Source organism: Argopecten irradians, chromosome 3 (genome assembly GCF_041381155.1).
Source record: "Argopecten irradians isolate NY chromosome 3, Ai_NY, whole genome shotgun sequence".
NCBI lineage: Eukaryota > Metazoa > Mollusca > Bivalvia > Pectinida > Pectinidae > Argopecten > Argopecten irradians.
The window spans coordinates 7,014,849-7,036,882 of record NC_091136.1 but is presented as its reverse complement, the minus strand read 5'-3'; the positions used below and the strand labels follow the sequence as shown (position 1 = coordinate 7,036,882).

The 22,034-nt window shown below is 33.3% G+C and overlaps 1 protein-coding gene across 1 annotated transcript in view; it reads left to right on the top strand.

Moving 5' to 3' along the window:
- The window catches only part of LOC138317434 (uncharacterized), a 33,563-nt gene extending 16,348 nt beyond the window's left edge, over positions 1-17,215 (top strand). Inside the window, exons 15-30 of the mRNA XM_069259103.1 lie at positions 129-255; positions 1,269-1,361; positions 1,933-1,970; positions 3,125-3,144; positions 3,879-3,900; positions 4,880-4,979; positions 6,182-6,274; positions 9,075-9,127; positions 11,008-11,137; positions 11,593-11,685; positions 12,941-12,978; positions 13,257-13,276; positions 13,956-13,977; positions 14,408-14,472; positions 15,982-16,134; positions 16,816-17,215. Coding sequence (XP_069115204.1) covers positions 129-255; positions 1,269-1,361; positions 1,933-1,970; positions 3,125-3,144; positions 3,879-3,900; positions 4,880-4,979; positions 6,182-6,274; positions 9,075-9,127; positions 11,008-11,137; positions 11,593-11,685; positions 12,941-12,978; positions 13,257-13,276; positions 13,956-13,977; positions 14,408-14,472; positions 15,982-16,134; positions 16,816-17,078 — 1,330 coding nt within the window. The 3' untranslated portion in view covers positions 17,079-17,215. The remainder of the gene's footprint in view (positions 1-128; positions 256-1,268; positions 1,362-1,932; positions 1,971-3,124; positions 3,145-3,878; positions 3,901-4,879; positions 4,980-6,181; positions 6,275-9,074; positions 9,128-11,007; positions 11,138-11,592; positions 11,686-12,940; positions 12,979-13,256; positions 13,277-13,955; positions 13,978-14,407; positions 14,473-15,981; positions 16,135-16,815) is intronic.
- The last annotated feature ends 4,819 nt before the right edge of the window (positions 17,216-22,034 follow it).

Below are 22,034 nucleotides of genomic sequence, written 5' to 3'. Positions count from 1 at the left end.
ATTTCTTTGAAACATTAATTGTAAAATTTAGAAGTCAAGAAAAAAAGTCGGTTTACAGTAAATATCTTATTTGACTATCACAAAATTGTAAACAAATCTAGATTTAAAAAAAACTTCTGTTTTAATAGCAAAGAAGAACAGGGTGTGAAATCGGGGTCAAACAGTGCAAGAATATCTGTGGTCTCAGGAAAAGATAAGGTGTTTGGACGTTTAATTGGAGCACAAGGAAAAAACATTGCACAGCTTAGAGAAAAGGTAAGATTTAAATCTGCCCTGCTATTTACTGTGAGAGGAGTGAATAGTCTGTTTGTATTGCTCTTTTTCATCCCATTCCACAATTTGAGCAGTCTTATATTCTCCCATACTTGGCATTGGTATAACTTGGTTGCTAGGGAAAAGATAACTCTTCTTCTTACCCCGGAGGAGGATCTCCCACATTTCACCGGTGTTAGATTTTTCTATCTCGCTTGACAATGATGTCATGTGATACATAAGTGCAAAAGAAAAAAATAAGTTCACTCATCTTGGGGATGAGATCTCAACCGGCTCGGGATTATTTTACTTAAGCTGTCAAACACTTGGTAAAGCCGATCGTGCTTTGTTAAATCATTATAAAAAATCCTTTGGAGTTGAGATATCCCCTGCTTGTCTCACCTCAAGATGGTGAAATATTCTATTATCCTTCCATATCCTTCAACAGGGAATTATCCAGTGGGTGGTTTTGCTATTGGAAAAGATAACTCTTTCTTACACAGAGAGGCGTGTAAAGATAAGCTCACACGCACTAGACAATTACGTGACTCATCAATACACATGCTGTGTAATTGACGCGGCGTGCATTGATAGATGACTGTCATCAATTTGTTGCCATAACAAACGTTCCTTCATAATGGTGCATATATGTTAACAAAATGAAAAGCATTGAAACAAACTGGAATTTCATCTTTTTGGATCATTACTAATGTATGGGAGACAAAAAGAATCGGACATGCTATTCTATATAGGAATAGTTGCCACAGAATTTTTTTGGATGCAATTAATTATTTTTTCATACTTTTAACTTTAATCTAAATTACATGTAGAAGCTCAAACATTTTAACGGTGGTAATTGTGTAAAAAGTAACTTTTGTAACTGAAGAAAAATACTAAATCGTCTCCTTCTGTTTTTGATAGTGAAAAAATTCATTTGTCAGCGGTGGGAGCATCTTTAAAGATAACATTTTTGAGTTTACTCGGTAAAATTTATAATGTTTCTTTATTTGTTTCAGGTTGAAGCTAATTTCACCGTCACAACAATTGATGAGAACACGTTAGAGATATCAGCCGATGATGAAAGTGTTTTACAGAAAGCAGTGGAAGTGGTAAGTATTTAGACAATGTTAAGAGAAAATAGTGAAAAATAGTGTGTTGATAACATTTTAGAGAATGATGTTATCGTCATTCACTAGTCTGTTCCAATACAGAGTAAATGCAGTAAAAAAAGTCATAGAGTTCTGCATGGATTGTAACCAAGGTTTAAACCATATTTGGGGAACAGGAACAAAGTTTATAGAAATCTTTTGTAAACTCTTTGACCTACCCGGGATAGGAAGGGTTGCACTCAATAGGCAGAGGTAAATCCTTCAAGTCACTACTAGCCATAATGTTTTTGCGTGGATTGAAACCACATTTGGCCAGAAACATCTTTTGGCAAAGAGAAACAGAATTTCCAGAAATATTAACTCTGACTCCTCTAGCAATAGGGAAATTATCTTTAAAATCCTGGAGAAAAGAACTGCACTCTGAACATTACTTGGCATAACCAAGTATTTGAGTGATACAGGCCCTGTGGGCCTCCTGTTTTCATTTAGATATGTATGCAACATTTGGTATCTTGAAACATTTACATATGTATAGTATATACTATTATTATAGAAATTTTCTTAATTTTAGGTTAACAATGAAATCAGAGACATACAAGACAGTTTGCTGTAAGTATTATTAAGTTGAAACTTCATTAGCTTAAATGGTAGTCATTAATTATATTTAAATGTGTGATATTGTAATAGTTCTATCTCTTGATGCAGGAGATTGATGGGTTTTTTTTTCAGAAATAAAACTTTAATTTTATAGGTCACCTGAGACGAAGTCTAATCGCCTTTTGTCTGACGTCGTTTGTTGTGTGATGATAATTAAAGCATTTAAATTTTCAACTTCTTCTCCAAAACTGCTGAAGCAATTTCAATGAAATTTTGCGAAAACTTTTTTAAGCATAAGGCCAATCAAAAGTGTGATATATATGGTCCCCATCCCCCAGGGGGCTGTGGGAGGGGCCAAAAGTGCTAAAGTTGACTAAGATTTCAAAAATCTTCTGCCTGTGGCTTCTGCCTGTGGAGGGGGTAAAGTTTTCTTTAGTTTATAAAGGAAAAACACATTAATGAAATAAAGTTATCTCACCTGGCCGGAAGGGCCAGTGATCTTGTGTCATGGCGTGGCGTCCTTCGTCCTTCCGTCAACATTGCCTTTAAATCGCTGCTTGTCATAGAGTTCTGCATGGAATGTAACCAAATTTGGCCAGAAACATCCTTGGAAAAAGGGGTACAGAGTTTGTATAAATTTTGGCTCTAACCTCTGATCCTTTATTCAGAAAATTACCTAGAAACAGTCTTAAGTTTAGACCTAGCCCGCCACTTGATTTTGACTTAAAGTGAATAGTCGGACAAAGGAAGGCTTAGTCGGTAAAAATGGTGTTGATATATCCAGTATAATTTCTTATGAAATAGAAAAATAAGACTTCCCATTAAAATTGCTTTGCATGCTTAGAAATTAATTTGTATCATAGAAATCCTTAAACGTCCTCCTGGCTGGCTATGTCCGTGCATGTTGACATTCCCACACAGCCTCGATCTCTTTCAGAATTTATTTTTTGAACTGTGCTAAATTTACATGGGGTTTTTCCATAATTTCAATGGTCAAAACTGAACAACGTAAGAAGAACTTGACCATCGTTTTGATATGTAAGGACTTTTGGAAGGCCAACAAACGTAGTTAGTGCTCAACTATTCACCTTTCGTATTTGTTATCATGTTAAATTTGTGTAATTTAATACAGCTGTAATTGTTCTGGGTTTTTTTTTCTTTAACAGAAATTTGGAAAGGAAAGCTTGTAAGTATTCTAAAGAAATATTCATTACATAACTTCTGTCGTTGATCTTCATTTGTTGGAGTCAGATCCATATAAAGTATTAGATTTATTCGTTTTTCAAAAAAAAAAAAAATACATTCTATAAGAGGAGATCAGTATCAAGACGACTGAGGTTTTTAATATTGTATGATTTAATTATGTCTCTTGTTGATAAATTCTGAATCTGAAGTTAAGGTTAAGTGTACCAATAAATTTGGTATAGATATTTGCCCCTGAGCATGCATACAAGTAGTAAAAAAACAAGCTAACCATGCTATTTGAAAGTTATGAATTTTTCAAAAACTGAAAAACTGAAGTTTGAAAAAAAAATTGTGAAAAATAGTAGGATTTCTAAAATATCTATGCAAGAAAATAATTATAACGAAACAAAGAGCATTTTACAATTAGCAATTAGCATTAGCAAACACGAAGCGGAACACGAAGGCAGAAGGCAATCCTATCACTATTTAAAATAAAAACTTGCTAGAATATTATATGTTTTTATTTCAAGGGAGGTCACTCTAAACATTAAAAGTAGCCATGAGATTAGAAATCTCGTTGCCCTGAAGTGTAACTGCATAACTCTGGCAGTGGTACACTAACTTAATTGATGCTATAATCAGAACATTAAAGAAATTTAAAATTACATAATTTGGATGTAATGTCATATTTCAGACGGTATTATTTTCTAATTTTGAACTGGTATTCCTTTACAGTTACTACCAAGACTATGCAATGGTAAGTTGTTGCTTATTAGATGAATTATGAACTACATAATACATATAATAAAATACCCAATTTTCCTTTTCTTTCTTCACCCATTATCAGATGTGAAAATTTGGCCACAAAATTGTCCTTTTTGCATCATTGACCTATTGTGTCATCCTCTGTCATCCCTAACTTTTCTTTGTGGATGCACAAGCTTATGCTACTGAATGAAACTATCATGTTGACATGTTACGACCAAAATTGCAATTTTGTTTTCTTGAAATCTTTATATAGGGAAATAACTCAGTAAGTAACTGTCAAAACATCTAATTTTCGTACATCACATTATGTTACTGGTCCAATTTCAGATCTATAGGCCTTTCAGAACTTGATAAAAGTAGTTTAAAGATTTAAGGATTTTTGGCCCTTGAATGAAGGTCAAGGTCATTCATATTAAGAAACTTGGTAGCCATTTATGTCAGCATCGTAACAAGCGTAATATTATGTTTTTAGGCCCTCCAGATCTTCACAAGAAGTCATTTGAAGATTTTGGGTTTTTTGGGCCCTGTGACTTTGAATATAAATCAAAGTCAATCATATTATCAAACTTAGTAGTCAAGTGTATCAGTGTGCTACCTGGTCTGATATTAGTTCTGTAGGCCTTCCAGAACTTCAGAAGAAGTCACTTGAAGATTTTAGGTATTTTGGCCCATGTAATCTTGAATGAAGGTCAAGGTCATTCATATTAATGAACTTGGTAGCTATTTATGTCAGCATATAACTACAGGCCTGATATTAAGTCATAGTTTCATACGAGACAATCGATAATCAATTGTGACCAACCTTGGATGAGTCGACTACCCTGTATTCCTCGAACTTTCGATCTGGTCCCCTGCTTTTCAGGTTATAGGGGTTTTACTGTATAGGGTTGCATACAAAATTTCATAATGAAAGCTTTAAATGAATCCACAAAGAAAAGTTAACCTAATCGATAAGTTGAAATTTTTAGGTCTGCCGAAAGTGTGCCCATAGGAGATATAGATCCAAAGATGATTGTTCCCTTTATCATCGGTAAAGGAGGAGAAAGAATTCGTCAACTAGAAGAACTGGTAAGTGTGTCCTGCATACCATGGATGACCGGATGGGGTGTGCTGCTTGGTGTGTTCAACGGCTGACTTCAGTTATACAGCACTATAAAAAGGCCAAGAGTTCCACTATACAAGAAGACACAACAGAAGTATACCACAGCTTTCCAAAACCCTCACCACGCATATCATACACGCTACACACCACATACATGGGAGGCCATCCTTACATGACCCTGACTATTAATAAGGACCTTAAAGATGCTCCACCGCTGACAAATGGTATTTTTTCACTATCAAAAACAGGAGCAGACAATTTCATATTTTTCTTCAGTTACAAAAGTTACTTACTTTACACCACTACCACCATTGAAAAGTTTGAGCTTCTAATTTTACTTAAAGTTAAAAATATGAAAATAATTAATTGCATCCCGGAAAAAATCTGTGGCACTATATCCTATATGAAATGAAGTACTGATTGCTCATGCATCAAAGGCAAAATAAATTATCTTGTATTATTTTTTTTGTTAATTAGACATACATATACAAGATTAAACACCAACTATTGTTCTAATGATGAATGCCATTTTTGCTCTGTCGACGGTGGAGCATCTTTAATATAATAAACCTATCAACCAGCCATGGATGATTCTGAGGTTTTTACAGCAATAATTAATAGCTTTTGTGCTGGTGGCTACCTGTTACTGAAACATACTTAGACAATTTTTTTAGCTCACCTGTTAAAAACTATAAAGAATGTTAAATCTCAGTCTGTGACTTTAATTTTTTTTTGCTGCTAGTCATTTGGACTAGCAAACCTCAAAATTTTACTAGTCCGACTATTAAAATCAAATCAAATATACTGCCGTTTTGCTGCAGCCCTTCAGTCATGATCAGTTTACGATTTTTGAACGCAAATTCTTGCAAAATGATGCATCCGGACTGAAATAATCGCATACAGAATGCACTCAAAATGTGTTGAAAAATGCAATTAACCATCGTAAATATAGTATTTACCGATTTTAATTGGGTGTGGATCGAGCCATTAGTCCAATCGGACTAGTTCATTACAATTGGCACTAATCCAGCCGTAAAATTACTAGTCGTGGGCATCGGATTAGTGCTTAAAGTCGCAGACTGAAGTCTATTATTGTTAAATACATGCACCAAGATAGCTATTATTTGTTTGTATTAATTTATTCCACAAGAAAATGTCTGTGTTGCAGATTGGATGTCCAACAGTAGTAGAAAACAAGAATCCTGGCTTCATAAATGTTTTAGTAACAGACGAGGATAAATTAGCATCAGCTGTTGAATTGGTACAGTATTACAACTAGGGATAGCTTTGGGGAGTGGTTGGGTATATTTCTGTGGAATTGATACATTATTACAGATATATGTTTGGGGAGAGATTGGGTATGTATCTGTGGAATTGATACATTATTACAGATATATGCTTGGAGAGTGACTGGGTATGTATCTGTGGAATTGATACATTATTACAGGTATATGTTTGGGGAGAGATTGGGTATATATCTGTGGGATTGATACATTATTACAGGTATATGTTTGGGGAGAGATTGGGTATATATCTGTGGAATTGATACATTATTACAGATATATGTTTGGGGAGAGATTGGGTATATATCTGTGGAATTGATACATTATTACAGGTATATGTTTGGGGAGATATTGGGTATATATCTGTGGGATTGATACATTATTACAGATATATGCTTGGAGAGTGACTGGGTATGTATCTGTGGAATTGATACATTATTACAGGTATATGTTTGGGGAGAGATTGGGTATATATCTGTGGAATTGATACATTATTACAGATATATGCTTGGAGAGTGACTGGGTATGTATCTGTGGAATTGATACATTATTACAGGTATATGTTTGGGGAGAGATTGGGTATATATCTGTGGAATTGATACATTATTACAGGTATATGTTTGGGGAGAGATTGGGTATATATCTGTGGAATTGATACATTATTACAGATATATGTTTGGGGAGAGATTGGGTATATATCTGTGGAATTGATACATTATTACAGATATATGCTTGGAGAGTGACTGGTTATGTATCTGTGGAATTGATACATTATTACAGGTATATGTTTGGGGAGAGATTGGGTATATATCTGTGGAATTGATACATTATTACAGATATATGTTTGGGGAGAGATTGGGTATATATCTGTGGAATTGATACATTATTACAGGTATATGTTTGGGGAGATATTGGGTATATATCTGTGGAATTGATACATTATTACAGATATATGTTTGGGGAGAGATTGGGTATATATCTGTGGAATTGATACATTATTACAGGTATATGTTTGGGGAGAGATTGGGTATATATCTGTGGAATTGATACATTATTACAGGTATATGTTTGGGGAGAGATTGGGTATATATCTGTGGGATTGATACATTATTACAGATATATGTTTGGGGAGAGATTGGGTATATATCTGTGGGATTGATACATTATTACAGATATATGTTTGGGGAGAGATTGGGTATATAGCTGTGGAATTGATACATTATTACAGGTATATGTTTGGGGAGAGATTGGGTATATATCTGTGGAATCGATACATTATTACAGGTATATGTTTGGGGAGAGATTGGGTATATATCCGCGGGATTGATATATTATTACAGATATATGTTTGGGGAGAGATTGGGTATATATCTGTGGAATTGATACATTATTACAGATATATGTTTGGGGAGAGATTGGGTATATATCTGTTGAATTGATACATTATTACAGGTATATGTTTGGGGAGATATTGGGTATATATCTGTGGAATTAGTACATTATTACAGGTATTATTTGGGGAGAGATTGAGTATTTATCTGTGGAATTGATACATTATTACAGGTATATGTTTGGGGAGAGATTGTGTATATATCTGTAGAATTGATACATTATTACAGGTGTATGTTTGGGGAGAGATTGGGTATATAGCTGTGGAATTGATACATTATTACAGGTATATGTTTTGGGAGATATTGGGTGTGTATCTGTGGAATTGATACATTATTACAGGTATATGTTTGGGGAGAGATTGGGTATATAGCTGTGGAATTGATACATTATTACATGTATATGTTTGGGGAGAGATTGGGTATATATCTGTGGAATTGATACATTATTACAGGTATATGTTTGGGGAGAGATTGGGTATATATCTGTGGAATTGATACATTATTACATGTATTATTTGGGGAGAGATTTAGTATTTATCTGTGGAATTGATATATTATTACAGGTATATGTTTGGGGAGAGATTGGGTATATATCTGTGGAATTGATACATTATTACAGGTATATGTTTTGGGAGAGATTGGGTATATATCTGTGGAATTGATACATTATTACAGGTATTATTTGGAGAGATTGGGTATATATATGTAGAATTGGAGAGATTGGGTATATATATGTAGAATTGATACATTATTACAGGTATTATTTGGGGAGAGATTGGGTATGTATCTGTGGAATGGATATATTATTACAGGTATATGTTTGGGAGAGATTGGGTATATATCTGTGGAATTGATACATTATCATAATAAGAAGTACCTTGGGGAGTGATAGGATAGGTAGCTGTAAAAATTGGTACAGTATTATAGAGGAAGAGCTTTGGGGGAGATATTGTGTATATCGCTGTAGAATTGGTAGAGTACATTGTAAAACAATTCTGGGTGTATGTTTGGGGGGAGATTTGGTAGGAAGCTATGGAATCAGGACAGACTGCTTAAACTAGGGGTGACTTTGGGGAAATATTGGATAGTAACTAAATTATATGAAATTTGGAATACATGTTACATTGTAGTACATAAATAACAACTGGCTATGATTTTGGGAGAAAACAGAGCAGTGTGGTACTAGCTGGGGAGTTAGTACATTACTAGGGACGGTACTATGACTGAGTGTTTAGGAGTTTCCCAGCCCTTCTTTTTCTAGATTTATTAGAGATTACCATTTGTTGTCTTTTTAGATTACCATTTGTTGTCTTTTTAATCTTTCCAAAGCCATGTTTTGCATGAGATTTTAATGTTGATCAAAGGATTTGTCAATTGTGTATTTTAGGTTAAATCAGACATTCAAATGGTAATTCAAGGAGTAAAACCAGAGAGATCATTGTAAGTAAAATCAGATATATTCAATCTTTTTCATTAAAGATGCTCCACCGCTGACAGGGCATAAATGATATTCATCATTTGAACAATAATCAGTGTTTAATCTTATATACATAAGTCTAATTAACACAAAAAATAATATAAAATAATTTATTTTGCCTTTGGGTCATGCGCAATCAGTACTTCATTCCATATAGGATATAGTGCCACATAATTTTTGCGGGATGCAATTAGTTATTTTTTTTATATTTTTATCTTGAAGTAAAATTAGAAGCTCAAACTTTTCAACAGCGGTAATGGTGTAAAGTAAGTAACTTTTGTAACTGGAAAAAAAATACTAAATCGTCTGCTGCTGTTTTAGATAGTGAAAAAATACCGTTTGTCAACGATGGAGCATCTTTAAGGGATGATGATTGGAAAGGATTATAAACTGGGTTAAAAAGATTATAAATGGCAAAGCTGAGTCATTTGCCATTTGATATTGTCCATATGATTTATTGTCCACCATACTCTCTTTATTTTCTTGTATATCTTCCTGTGGCATATATATAGGCATGTCAGCTGTAATCAATATATGCATAATTATAAGTGCCTATTACACATTAATACCTGGGTCAAGTTGTTCAAAGGCTGATTAGCTCAATAATTGTTTATTGACAATTTTCAAATCAAGATAAAATAATTTCTTGTAATACTAACTTTAAAAAAGGTTTCTCAGGAACTCTATTTCTTGTCTACTTACTTGTTTTAGTGATGATGCAATCTTTGAGCATATGAAAAAATGAAAGTTTCACTAATCAAACCATTAAGCTAATCGCCCTTTGAACACGTTGGACAAGAAGATCACAACATTTGCATGACATTTGATGCATTGTGATGTCTTTCATAATGGCATCCTCAATGACTAAAACCTTGGGAAAGAAAAAATAATGTAATTTTAAAAGTGATAATAGAAGAATAATTCTTCAGATGATGGGTATGAAGGATAGGGATGTTTCTTCTGTGAGTCACTAAATCATAAAATGAGGTAAAAACCTTGTCAGAGCCTCCGGTTTTAGCTTAAATTTTAGTATCACCTCCAGAGGAATGTCCCTTTTCTTTCATACCTATGGGTGTAATACTTGCTAGTCTAGGGCAATACACCCATGTCGCCTGAGGCTGTATTGCATGGCTACCCATGCAATAAAGCCTCGTGACGTCACAGCGTCAACAAAATTTCTATTCCCCCAGTAAAATTTTAACATTTTTTTCACAAACTTGACTGGTTTTACTATAAACGATGCAAACAACAGAATTTGTGTTGAAAATATCACATAATTTTTCATGTATGGAAAATTGATTTTAGTCATGGATTTCTTCGCATTTATTTCAAAATTGCAGGATATTATAGTTGTAAAATTGCAATAAAACGTCGAAGTTTGAAAGAAAAAATACTCTTTCATAACTGGATATGAAGGATAGCGATATTCTACCCTCCGGATCACAAAATGTTGCAAAACCCTTGGCAAGCCTCGGGTTTACTACTACATTTGTGACCCTCGGGTAGAGTATCCCTATCCTTCATATCAACATATGAAAGAGCCTTATAATCCTTCATACCCTCATATCAAGTGTCTTCTATTGGGTTTTGTTGTATAGATTAATTATATTGTCAGGAGAAAAAAAAAAGTTTTAAGCAAATTGTAAATCCTTACTAATCATAGAGACTAGAGTAATTTCTGTTGTATGAATTTTGGCTCTGACACCAGCCCCCACCCCCCACCCCCCCCCCCCCACCCCCACCCCCAGTGGCTTAATTTAGGGGAGAGTGTAATAACCAGTGATTTCCACACTTTTGACAGCTTGGTGTTATATCAGGGTTTTTTTTTCAATTTTCTCTTCAGCATACCAAAAGAGAAAGAGGAGCTAAATAAAGCCTACAAAAGAAATATTACAGTGAGCAGTAGAACAGACACATTTTTTGGACAATTGATCGGGAGTAAAGGAAAAAATATTGTTGGCCTTAGAGAAAAGGTAAACAACAGTTAACATGTCTGAGGATACACTATAGTATATACAATGCCATTGTCTTTCTTCTTAAGGGATTAAATTACTATATTTGTGGTCAAGTTTATTTCTGCAAAATCAGATACCTGCAAATAAAATGGAATAAATGATATGTGAAATTATATCTTCAGTATTGCATGTATCTATTCCTGCTTGAAATTGGCAAATGCTAGAAAATTTTCTTTCCACAAATAAGTATTGATTTAAAAAAAAAAAATTCCCAGAAAATCTAATACCTATACAGTGTCACAAATCGTCTTATTATTTTGTTTTATGTAGCTATTGTATCCTAATAACTGCCCGTGGTGTTTTAATGAAATTTGGAAATATAATAAGTCTTTGTTATTAATGAGTTGAATCATAAGACATCATTCTTTGAATTTAAATTTATAGTTAATGACTGTGTTCTTGGATTATTGCAGGTTGGAGCTTATTTTACTGCATCGATAGTTGATGATTACACATTGGAGATCACAGCTGATGAGGAAAGTGTGTTAGAAAAAGCCATAGAAGTGGTGGGTACAAGGATGAGGGAGTTTCTGAGGGTTGCATGTTGTTAATGGCTACACAGTTAGACAGCAACCATTTTCGCCATAATTACCATAACACCCAAGGAGATTAAAGATTCTCCACCGCTGACAAATCGTATTTTTTCACTATCAAAAACAGGAGCAGACGATTTAGTATTTTTCTTCAGTTACAAATGCTACTTACTTTACACCATTACCACCATTGAAAAGTTTGAGCTTCTAATTTTACATCAAGTTAAAAATATGAAAAATAATTTATTGTATCCCGAAAAAATTCCTATATGAAATGAAGTACTGATTGTGCATGCCCCAAAGGCAAAATAAATTATTTCATATTATTTTTTGTGTTAATTAGGCATATATATACACGATTAAACACCAATTATTGTTCAAACGATAAATATCATTTATGCTCTGTCAGCGGTGGAGCATCTTTAAATAATTTTAACAAACAGGGTGCTTATTAATGATTCCATTATTTTTTATAAATCAATACGCAATGTATGATACAGTCAGGTTTTCGCGCCATTCACGAATTTTTTCTTCATTGTATATGAAGAAAAAGAATCAGAAAATCGGAATTAGTATGAAAACAAATAAAAATTGATTATAATGTCTTTAAAATGTTTTCTAATATTTTTCCCAAATGAAACCCCTAAATTTGATTATGCAACACTTGTCACATCCTTGATTGATTAACCATGTTTCTTAAGAGCAAGTGAGTCGCTAACTACATTCAAGGACGTATATGAGAAGGATAAGTCACACTGGGTTTTGGGGTAGTACAAGGCAGAAGCTTTTGTGTTTGTGCACTAACTGTGACGTTGGGCAGTGACTGATTTTCTTCTGATATCCGCTGGCACAGTCTTTGATGTAGCTTGTGGGTGTGAGGGTTACCGTCTTGCTTTCTGTAGCGGGGCCGTCATTTCATGAGATGTCATATTTTTTTAAAGAAAATTTAAGACATATTCTAAATTTTTCGTCCTTAAAGCAAGTAGTAAACGTTATGAAATTTAATAATTTTTACATTGGTGTTTCGTTTGACTCGATAAGACAAGCTTTTGTTGAGAAAAACGGTTTTTATTTCCCAGTTCATAGGCGTCTCGTGTGGTGTTTAGTAGTGTAAAGAGACAGTGACGAATCCTTCTCACTTATAAATCCTTGCTACATACCAAGATTTTTATGTCAAATTTTGTACATATTGTACTTCATTTCATTGTTTTTTGTTTGCTTTTTTAAGGTAAAGAAAGATATTCAGAATATTCAGCAGGACTCAAAGTAAGTACAGTTATATTAGTGTGAAACAGAAAAATGTTCCAATTAGCAATAAGCTTTAATTTTATACAGTAACTATAGTTTTATTATTCAGAAATTGTTCAGGAATCAAAATGTAGTCAAAACAACCAGCTGGTTACTTTGCATATATTAATGCAAGCCATGATCTTAACGATCAGAATAGATGTCCAGTTATTCTATATTAATTAAAAATTCCTCAATACTTAATTTCTGAACATCAACGGAAAAAAATGATAATAAAATATTATATTTTTTTACAGTAAATGGGACAAGCCTGTTTGTAAGTATTTTTAGGCAAGACTGGTATATAGCTGATGTGGATCTCTTTTTTCAATAATGATCGAGGCACAAAAACGTTCTGTAGATACAGAAAACATGTTGAAATACAGTGTAACTTGTATAAACAAGTAGTAATAACTATAAATTAAGAAGGAAAATGCCATACAATTTTGTCAGAATCCACAGGTGTCCACATTAGACAATGGTTGGTTTTGACAGGTTATAATTTTACAGTATTGTTCTTCCTGGTATTAATATTTTTCATGCCACATCAAGGTTCTGTATACAAATTGTTTATTCCGTGTGTATACCAAACTATGTTTATAACAAAGAAATTTCATTAGACCCAAGGGATTCATCATCAAAGACATGTTGGGTTTTTTTTTTCTGTATATGCCATGCAAAATGTTGTTCAATCAACAAAGAAAATATGTTTATAACAAAGTAATTTCATTAAACCCAAGGGATTCATCAAAGAAATGTTTTTTTCTGTATAAGCCATGCAAAATGTTGTTCAATCAACAAAGAAAACATCTGAATGTCTTGGTTAGTAGTAATACTTAATGAAGTAAGGTAAGAGCTCAATAAAAAGTGAAAAACAAATTGTGTGTATATGATATGCTAAGTTAAAGATTTTACATTTTGTAATACTTGATATGTATCCTCTGTTTTCTCCACAGATAAACCCTCAGGCGCTGAATTGTAAGACTTCACGTTTTCTTTTCGAACAAATATAGATTTCTAAAGTTTTAAAGTAATGGTTATATGTTAAAGTCAATCTTTTCCAAAGATTTTGTTGATGGAAAAGCCTTTTAAGAAATATCTGGCAAATTCTTTCAATCTTGTCAAATAATGTAGGCAATGTTACAGTATATGTAATGGTAACTCTACTGAAATATGGCACATATAATATTGACATAAATCTGCAAGTGATGTGTAATAGTATCTTCTGATCAGTAAATTTGGTCTCACCTCCTTGACATATTACCAAAATTTAGTTCTGCAAGCTCAAGTTAGCAAAATCAATTAACGTATCAAAATAATTAAATTTCTTCAATACAATGAATTCCACATATCCACTTCCAACAGATACTATATTTCAATAATTTTTGATTTTGTTTGTATTGTTCAGGCAGAAGGTATTTTCTGGTGAGACAGAGAGACTGGGGATATTTGAGGAGTCTGACTTACAGAAAGGTAGGTCTTTATCTCATTGGACTTTGGTTGTACAGTTAATTGGTAGGGTACCCCATGTCAACACATATACAGACGATTGGGTATTAACTAGTGATGGGAATCAGTCGCAATTTCATGATCGATCATCAGTTTTGTGTAACCAATCGATGATCGATTAAAATCAATTATATTTGTCTTTGGTCGCACTGAAGACCGTGTACGTTTTCCAGGAAAATCATACAAACTTTCTTCTACACATGTTGCCATGTTCTCAGGTGGTTTATAATATGTTTGCACAAATATAAGCATACTCCTCTGAATGTTTATATTACTGCGTATGCGTATGTGCTCTTCAATTTATTTAGACGATTAATATTTGAAATGAGTGACAACACAGACAAGCGATTGATTACGACAAGTGTTCTATGACATATCTTGCATGTTTTACTGATTGGCTAATTACACACTTTCGTTTATCATGATGTTGGATGATCCTACGTACCTCGATTACACATATCTTACTCGATTAATTGGTCAAACACCCCAAACCAACGATACTCGATGAACTCGGTCAATCGGAACACCACTAGTATTAACAGTATATGACGTTAATTTCTTTTGCTGCTTGTCATGTGAACTAGTAAAACCCCAAATTTTAATAATCCGACCTTTTAATCACTAGTCCAAATTAAATATGCAGTTTGAATTTTGGACCCAAATTACAGTCTGGCAAATTCTCACAAAATGATGCATCTGGACTGAAATAATCGGTTACAGATTGCACACAAAATATGTTGAAAATGCAATTGACCACTGCTCTTGTAAATATATAGTATTTACGGATTTTAATTGTGTAGGGAGCCACTAGTCCAATCAGACTAGTACATTACAATTGGCACTGGTCCGGCTGTAAAATTACTAGTCATGGGCATCAGACTAGTGCTTTAAGTGGCAGACTGTATTAATACCAACAGATGCACTGGAAAACAAAATTATAAAAAATTTCTGAGGACCAACAAACTCACTTTGTTATAAGCATAATTTGTTATAAACATTTACATCTTAACCACTCCACCACCACGGCCCCCATCTTATTGGAATCTTGACGCAGAATGCAAATTACTATATTATGATCATTAATTTGCTGTAAGTGTGTTCAATATAAACGTGTTTTACTGTGTTATAAAAATGGGGAGAGGCAGAAAGGTGTGGCATTCTAAAGGTGCTGGTCTGTGAAGGTTTAGTGAAGGAATCTAAAATGGATACAAAAAGTATTCAACTGGAGTCTGTAGCCACTTACTAGTGAATAACAAACAAGTCTTTATTAGAGTAATCAGAAACACCAAGGATTCTGTGAGATAATGGCTTGCATAGTGATTAGACCTAAAAGATGTGTGTGTTTACTGGCGGTAATAGGTGCAATCCACTTATCAATGACCTTTCAGAAACCCACACTGTATAAATAAAAATAAATCTTATAAATGGAAAATTCATTGACTTGTAGTTTGAAGTAAAATCTTTGTTTTTCAGAGTCTGAACGAATTGATTGTCCAGTGTGGGACAGACTAGCAGCGGCAGACAAAATGGAAAGAAAAAGAGCCTACTTTGTTAATGAATTTGACAGGATGATTGGACTCACAGAAGAAGGCAAAATGTGGAAGTTTCCCATTGATAATGACCAAGGTATTTCTAGACATTATTCTCAGGCTGAAACGCATGATAAAGTCTGCACAATATCTTGTACATTAACAATGTTAAATCAAATGAAATCAATATGTAGTATGTTTGGCAACAAGTATATTTCTCTAATAGTATCAGTATCATTAAAATACTGGTATCGTTTCATCAGTACTGGTATGGTATCGTACCGTTTTGTTCTTAGCGGTATCCAACTTATATATAGCTAAGTGTAAGAGCAAATCTTGATAAGTAAATAGGCGTCCTCAACACACCAGGGGTATATTATCTCTAACATTATATCCACCCCTGGACTATTTCATAGTAAAAATGAAGGCAACTTAATAGAAAAAATCTGAACCAAACACAGATCTGCAAAAAATTCCTTTGAGGACTACAGAGAGATCTAGCGACGCCCAACTTCAGAGCCACACAGTCAACCAGGAAGTACCGTTATACAGTTTGTTTGATGTACATCAAAGGACTAAGTTTCCTGTTCTGTTGCCTCCAGTTTTACTATGAGATAGTTCAGGGGTGGATATAGTATAAGTGATAGTAACCCATGAGATAGTTCAGGGGTGGATATAGTATAAGTGATAGTAACCCATGGAGTATGGAGGATGGTAAATAGGTTACTGGGAAGTTACTGCTCAGACAGTGATGTTTTCATTTTCATCTTTTATTTAGATCGTACAGAAGAAGAGAATGTTACCTTTGATGAACATGTGTTTCTTGAACCCCTCATTGAAGACTTCCCAAAGAAGGGGCCAATTAGACATTTCATGGAACTTGTGGTAGCGGGGCTGTCGAAAAATCCTCACATGAGTGTCAAAGAGAAACATGAGCATATAGAATGGTATCGTAACTACTTTACTCAAAACCAACATTTGATGGAAGAAGAGTTGGGAGACCTTAGTAAGATGGCCCCACGACCATCTCAGGATGTCTGATCTATATCCAAATTCAATCCCTAAAATAAATCTCTATGTTGATGTATGTCATACCTGAATGTATATCAAATACTGTTCAGTAAAAGCTGTCTGATTTCATCATAAGTTTTATCTGTAGGCAAAACTCTGTTAAATTTTCAAAATTCAAATGTTAGATTTCTATTTTCGTTTTTTTTTTTTTTTTTTTTTGATGAAAAATATTGTCGGCAATTAACACCTGAACAACAAAATTTATGACTTCTCTCAATAACATTTAGATTCACTATTCATGAATGGTACAAGAGAGGGGTAAAAATATCTATAATATCCCCGATAATCTTATCAAAAGTTTCCCTCATTCTGTTGAAATTGCTCCCTAAGAGGTCTTTGCCTACCTATACAAAATGGATCAAGGTTACCAAATGTACATTTAGATACTTTTTTTCAAGACCAAAAGTTATCTCCCTTGCATGATCAATAAATTCCTTGAGGCAAAAATCAAGTGGAATTTCTTTTGATTTTGCCTTCCTAAATATTTTTTAACTCTGTGAAAGGAAATTTACTCACAAACATTTATATTTGTTGAATTATAACCAGAGGAAATGTTGGATAAAAGACGGCTATGCTTTTATATCAGGAGTGTATGTGTTTGTGGAAATGTTATGTGATAGTAAGATTGACATAGAAAATGTGTGACAATGTGGCACAGATCTCAATACTGCAACAATTATCTTTGATTTTTTTTTCTCTTCACATTAAAGGTCTTGAGTGCATGTGGATGAGGCTGATGTAGCAAATGTATATTCTGTTTATCATATTTCTATGTAATAAAGAATATGATAGTTTTGTGATATATAGTAAGTGTTGTTCTTTGAAACAAATTCATTCCTACTGCTCAAGAACCTCACAAACTTTTAATACCACTTTCTCACAGAAATATGTATGTACCTTAAATTGTATAGGTATTGTTTTTCCAAGATTAAGGAATTTCAGCTAAAAGTGAATAAATAGTCAGGCAAAGAAAACCAGTTTAAAAGCATTCATTGCAATTTGACTTTCCAAAAGTCCTTACATATCAAACTGACAGTCAAGTTCTGATTACGTCGTCCAGTTTTGACCATTGAAACAATTTGAAAAATCCTGTATAAATTTAGCAGATCTAAGAATAAATTCACCAAACTCTGTGAAAGTGAGGCTGCGTAGAAATGTAATCAGGGATATAGCCAAGCCAGCCAGAAGGACGTTTTAGGATTCCTGTAATATAAATTAATATCTTGGCATAGAGAGTGTTTTTGTATAAGAAATTACAATGGATATATCCAAACCATTTTTACCGACTTTAGCCTTCCTTTGCCCAAATATTCACTTTAGGACTTGTCGTGTCAACAGGTACTTTAGATGGAGAAACATATTAACATATCGATGGCTTCAAACGAAAGATTATCAATCTTGTCTGAAATGTTTCATTTTGTCTATCATATGCCACTGTATTTTTTTTCCTGATCCTGGAGCCAGCCGGCTGATGGTAAACTTTAATATATGACAGAACAAACAAGAATATATAGAGATACTTTAATTTTCAACAGTTATATGATATTATTGATATTATTTGCAAATCATGTGAGCTTCATTGATCTAGAACTGTGAACACATCAAAGCATTATCACTAATTAACATGTATATAGATATCTACTGTCATAACTATAACTAGAAAATATAAAATTGGACGAAAGTCTTCACAAGGCACCTCTAATGTTATTGCTATAACATTGAAAATTAAATAAATTAATCAGCACAGAAGTAAAGAGAGAAATGATGGATAAGATTTCAAGTGTCAGGTAAATACAAATGAAAATCATATATAATTACATACCAATTGCAGGAGTTGAAGCACAGATGAAAGTTATCAACCTTTCCAACGGTAGTGACCACTTTCGTGAAGACCCACAAAAATGATAAATTTTATTGTGGATAAACCTAGATGGAGTACTGGGTATATTTTTTGTAATGGTGAGCAGATGAAAACTATTTTGTAACGGATTAGAAAACAGTACTGTGGAAATTTCTGTTATTCTTTAATCAATACCTAATGGTAATTGTAAAGGCACATTGTTAACACATAACTAGAAAATGCAGACCTAACTTTCCATCACCACCGGATATCTAGATGTTAAGTAATAACGGATGCAGATGTTTTATAACAATATGTGCACAAATAAATAAACTCTTGATCAATTGTATAAATGAAGGCTACATTAACAGTTGTTCTAAGGTCTCTCACCACCTTATAATCTAAATTGTAAGTGAATTTGGGTAATTGGAATCTTATTTCATTACCACATAGATGCTCCAGTACCTTACATTATAAGTCTCAAGGGAGATAACTGATTAAAGAAAATAATTGGCAATAATAATTATAGATTAATTAAGTTAAAATTCTCAAAAAATTGATAATGGTACATGCAATGACCTTTTACATTACATATAGAAATTTGTTAGATTAATTACAGAAAATTGGTTATTAAAAAAAATAAAAAGACAACATAATTGGAATAAATTAACCATAATTGCACGTTTTAAGATCATGTCATTTGATCATTGAAACACTATCACATTCTGGAATGAATAATTCACAGTTTAACAAACACAACTACAGTGCAAACAGGATTTCTCATCGTAATTTCAAAATGAAGACTGATCTGTTTTGTGCAACCTGATACAGAACTTATTTGAATTGAAAAATATTTTACGAATTAGGGTTTATATTTACCTTTACTATGTATACATTAAATGGCGGGACTTATTTGAGAGATAATACAGTCAAACTCGGTTAATACGAACTCGAAGGGACCACGGAAAAACTTCGAGTTATCCGAGTGTTCGAATTAAGCGAGTTCTCAAGTCAAACTGTCAATCTCTTCACTAAGTATACACACATGTACTAGTCTCACGTCGTAAGCAAGGACGGTGTCAAAATCTTATATGTACAGTGGAAACCGCTTATATTGAAGTCCTTGGGGAATGGGGAATATTTTCAAAATTATTGAGATTTCAATATAAACCAATCTTTCATATTTTCCGACTCTGACACGATAATTAACTAACGTATACACCTGTAAAAACAGTAAGCGTGTACCGGCTCCAGGTTGTGATTTTAACACGGTGCCAGGTGGTAGAGCTTAGTTCTGCTTGAGTGATCACACTAGTGACAGGCGGCCGGGACCACATGTTTTGTATCATATCGCTGTACCAGTCGGGATAATGTTTACGTAAGTGCAGCGTACATGTGGCCCAATTTTAAATTTGATGATCACTGATTATTGTTGATACAAAGAATTAACGATATTGCTAAACATTTAACAGTTATCTCCGTGTTTACGTAGTTGAAAACGGCTTTTTTAATTGTCGTTTTTTTAAATCGGCATTTTCGGCAATCTTTTACTCACAAAAAAATCTCACTTCGTATTATACGAACATTTTATGTAGGATTTTTGTCATTCGGACCAAACATATACTTCGTATCAAGCGAGTTTTTCGAGTTTTCCGAATTCGAATTTTCCGAGTTTTTTTAACATAGATAAAGAGGGAATTTGGCCGGGACCGGCCAAGTACTTCGTATTAAGCCGGGTTGTCGTATTATCCGAGTTCGTATCAACCAAGTTCGACTGTAATTCACTGTCTAGAAATCTTCACTTGAAGAAAACAGTTATTTGTACTTAATAACAAACTAAGAGGGGGGGAGGGGACTATAAATTGTTCAATCTAAGGAAGACAACTCATTTGCACTGCAAACAATGTGAGAACAACTTATTCATACCGAACTGAATCGGAGGGCTATAACTTTAATTGTTCTCAGCTGATATTTTTAGTTGTTCTCGCTCAACTTAAAACGAAATTGATAGGTAGAATAAGGCTTATTGAAATTCACTAGATTTACACTTTTAATCTAACTGATTTATTTAAAATGAGCATAAGACTTTCTTGTAGGGCTTATTTGTGTTGTTAATTTCAAATATGGGGAAAGAGCTTTAAAAATTCATACTGAAATTTCAAATTAAGCGAAAAGCTCATTTAGCATAAATATACAATTTTTGAGGTCGTTTTTGCTGTACATTTTATAATTCAGTTATTAATAAAGTAATGAGCTTATTTTAGATTACCGGTAATTTAAATCGAAATCAGTGAAACATGATTACAGTGTAAAACTAAGTGCTGTTAAAATGTTCAAAGGCACAGATACAAATAAGAACCGTATAGCTTGATATTTTCGCGATTTCGAGGCCCAGCACTAACATATGATCTTCTCGATTTTGGATCAAATTGCAAACATTTTGGTCGGCGAAAATAATCAGCGGAATGGTAAAGTATTTTACATAAATGGTAAATGAAATTATTCCCCATAATGTAGCAAGACATTAACTAACTAGTTGTTTACTTTTTTACATTGATAAAAGTTAAAATTACACCTAGTAATGTGCTGAATTATAGCTGTCCCATACAATGCAGGGAACTCTGAATGGAAAGTATCACACAGTGTGTTTTAGTTTGTAAATTTAACATGTATTTGATAAAAAAAATAATATGAAAACCTAATTAGTCATTAATTAATTGCTTGGAAGTTAGCAATCGACTGAAAAAACGGACATGAGCAAATGATTGTAATCAGATGGATAATGTAATATTTTGTGGAATGTAACAGCACATGTACAGTAGTCATATATTATAATATAAACATTGTAAAAATAGGGACTCATTGTATATATATAAACAAAACTACACAGACAATGGAATAAATCACTGTTGACAAAATACATAAAATTAATTAAAAACATTTTTAATGCATGAAGATTTATAGTTCTCTTTTGACAGGAAATTTTAGTTTAAAAAAACTGTTAAGTTACAAAAAACATGCATGTATACATGTAGTTGTATCTTGTATAAAATAAAAAAATTTCCTCAAGGCAGTTGGATTTTAAT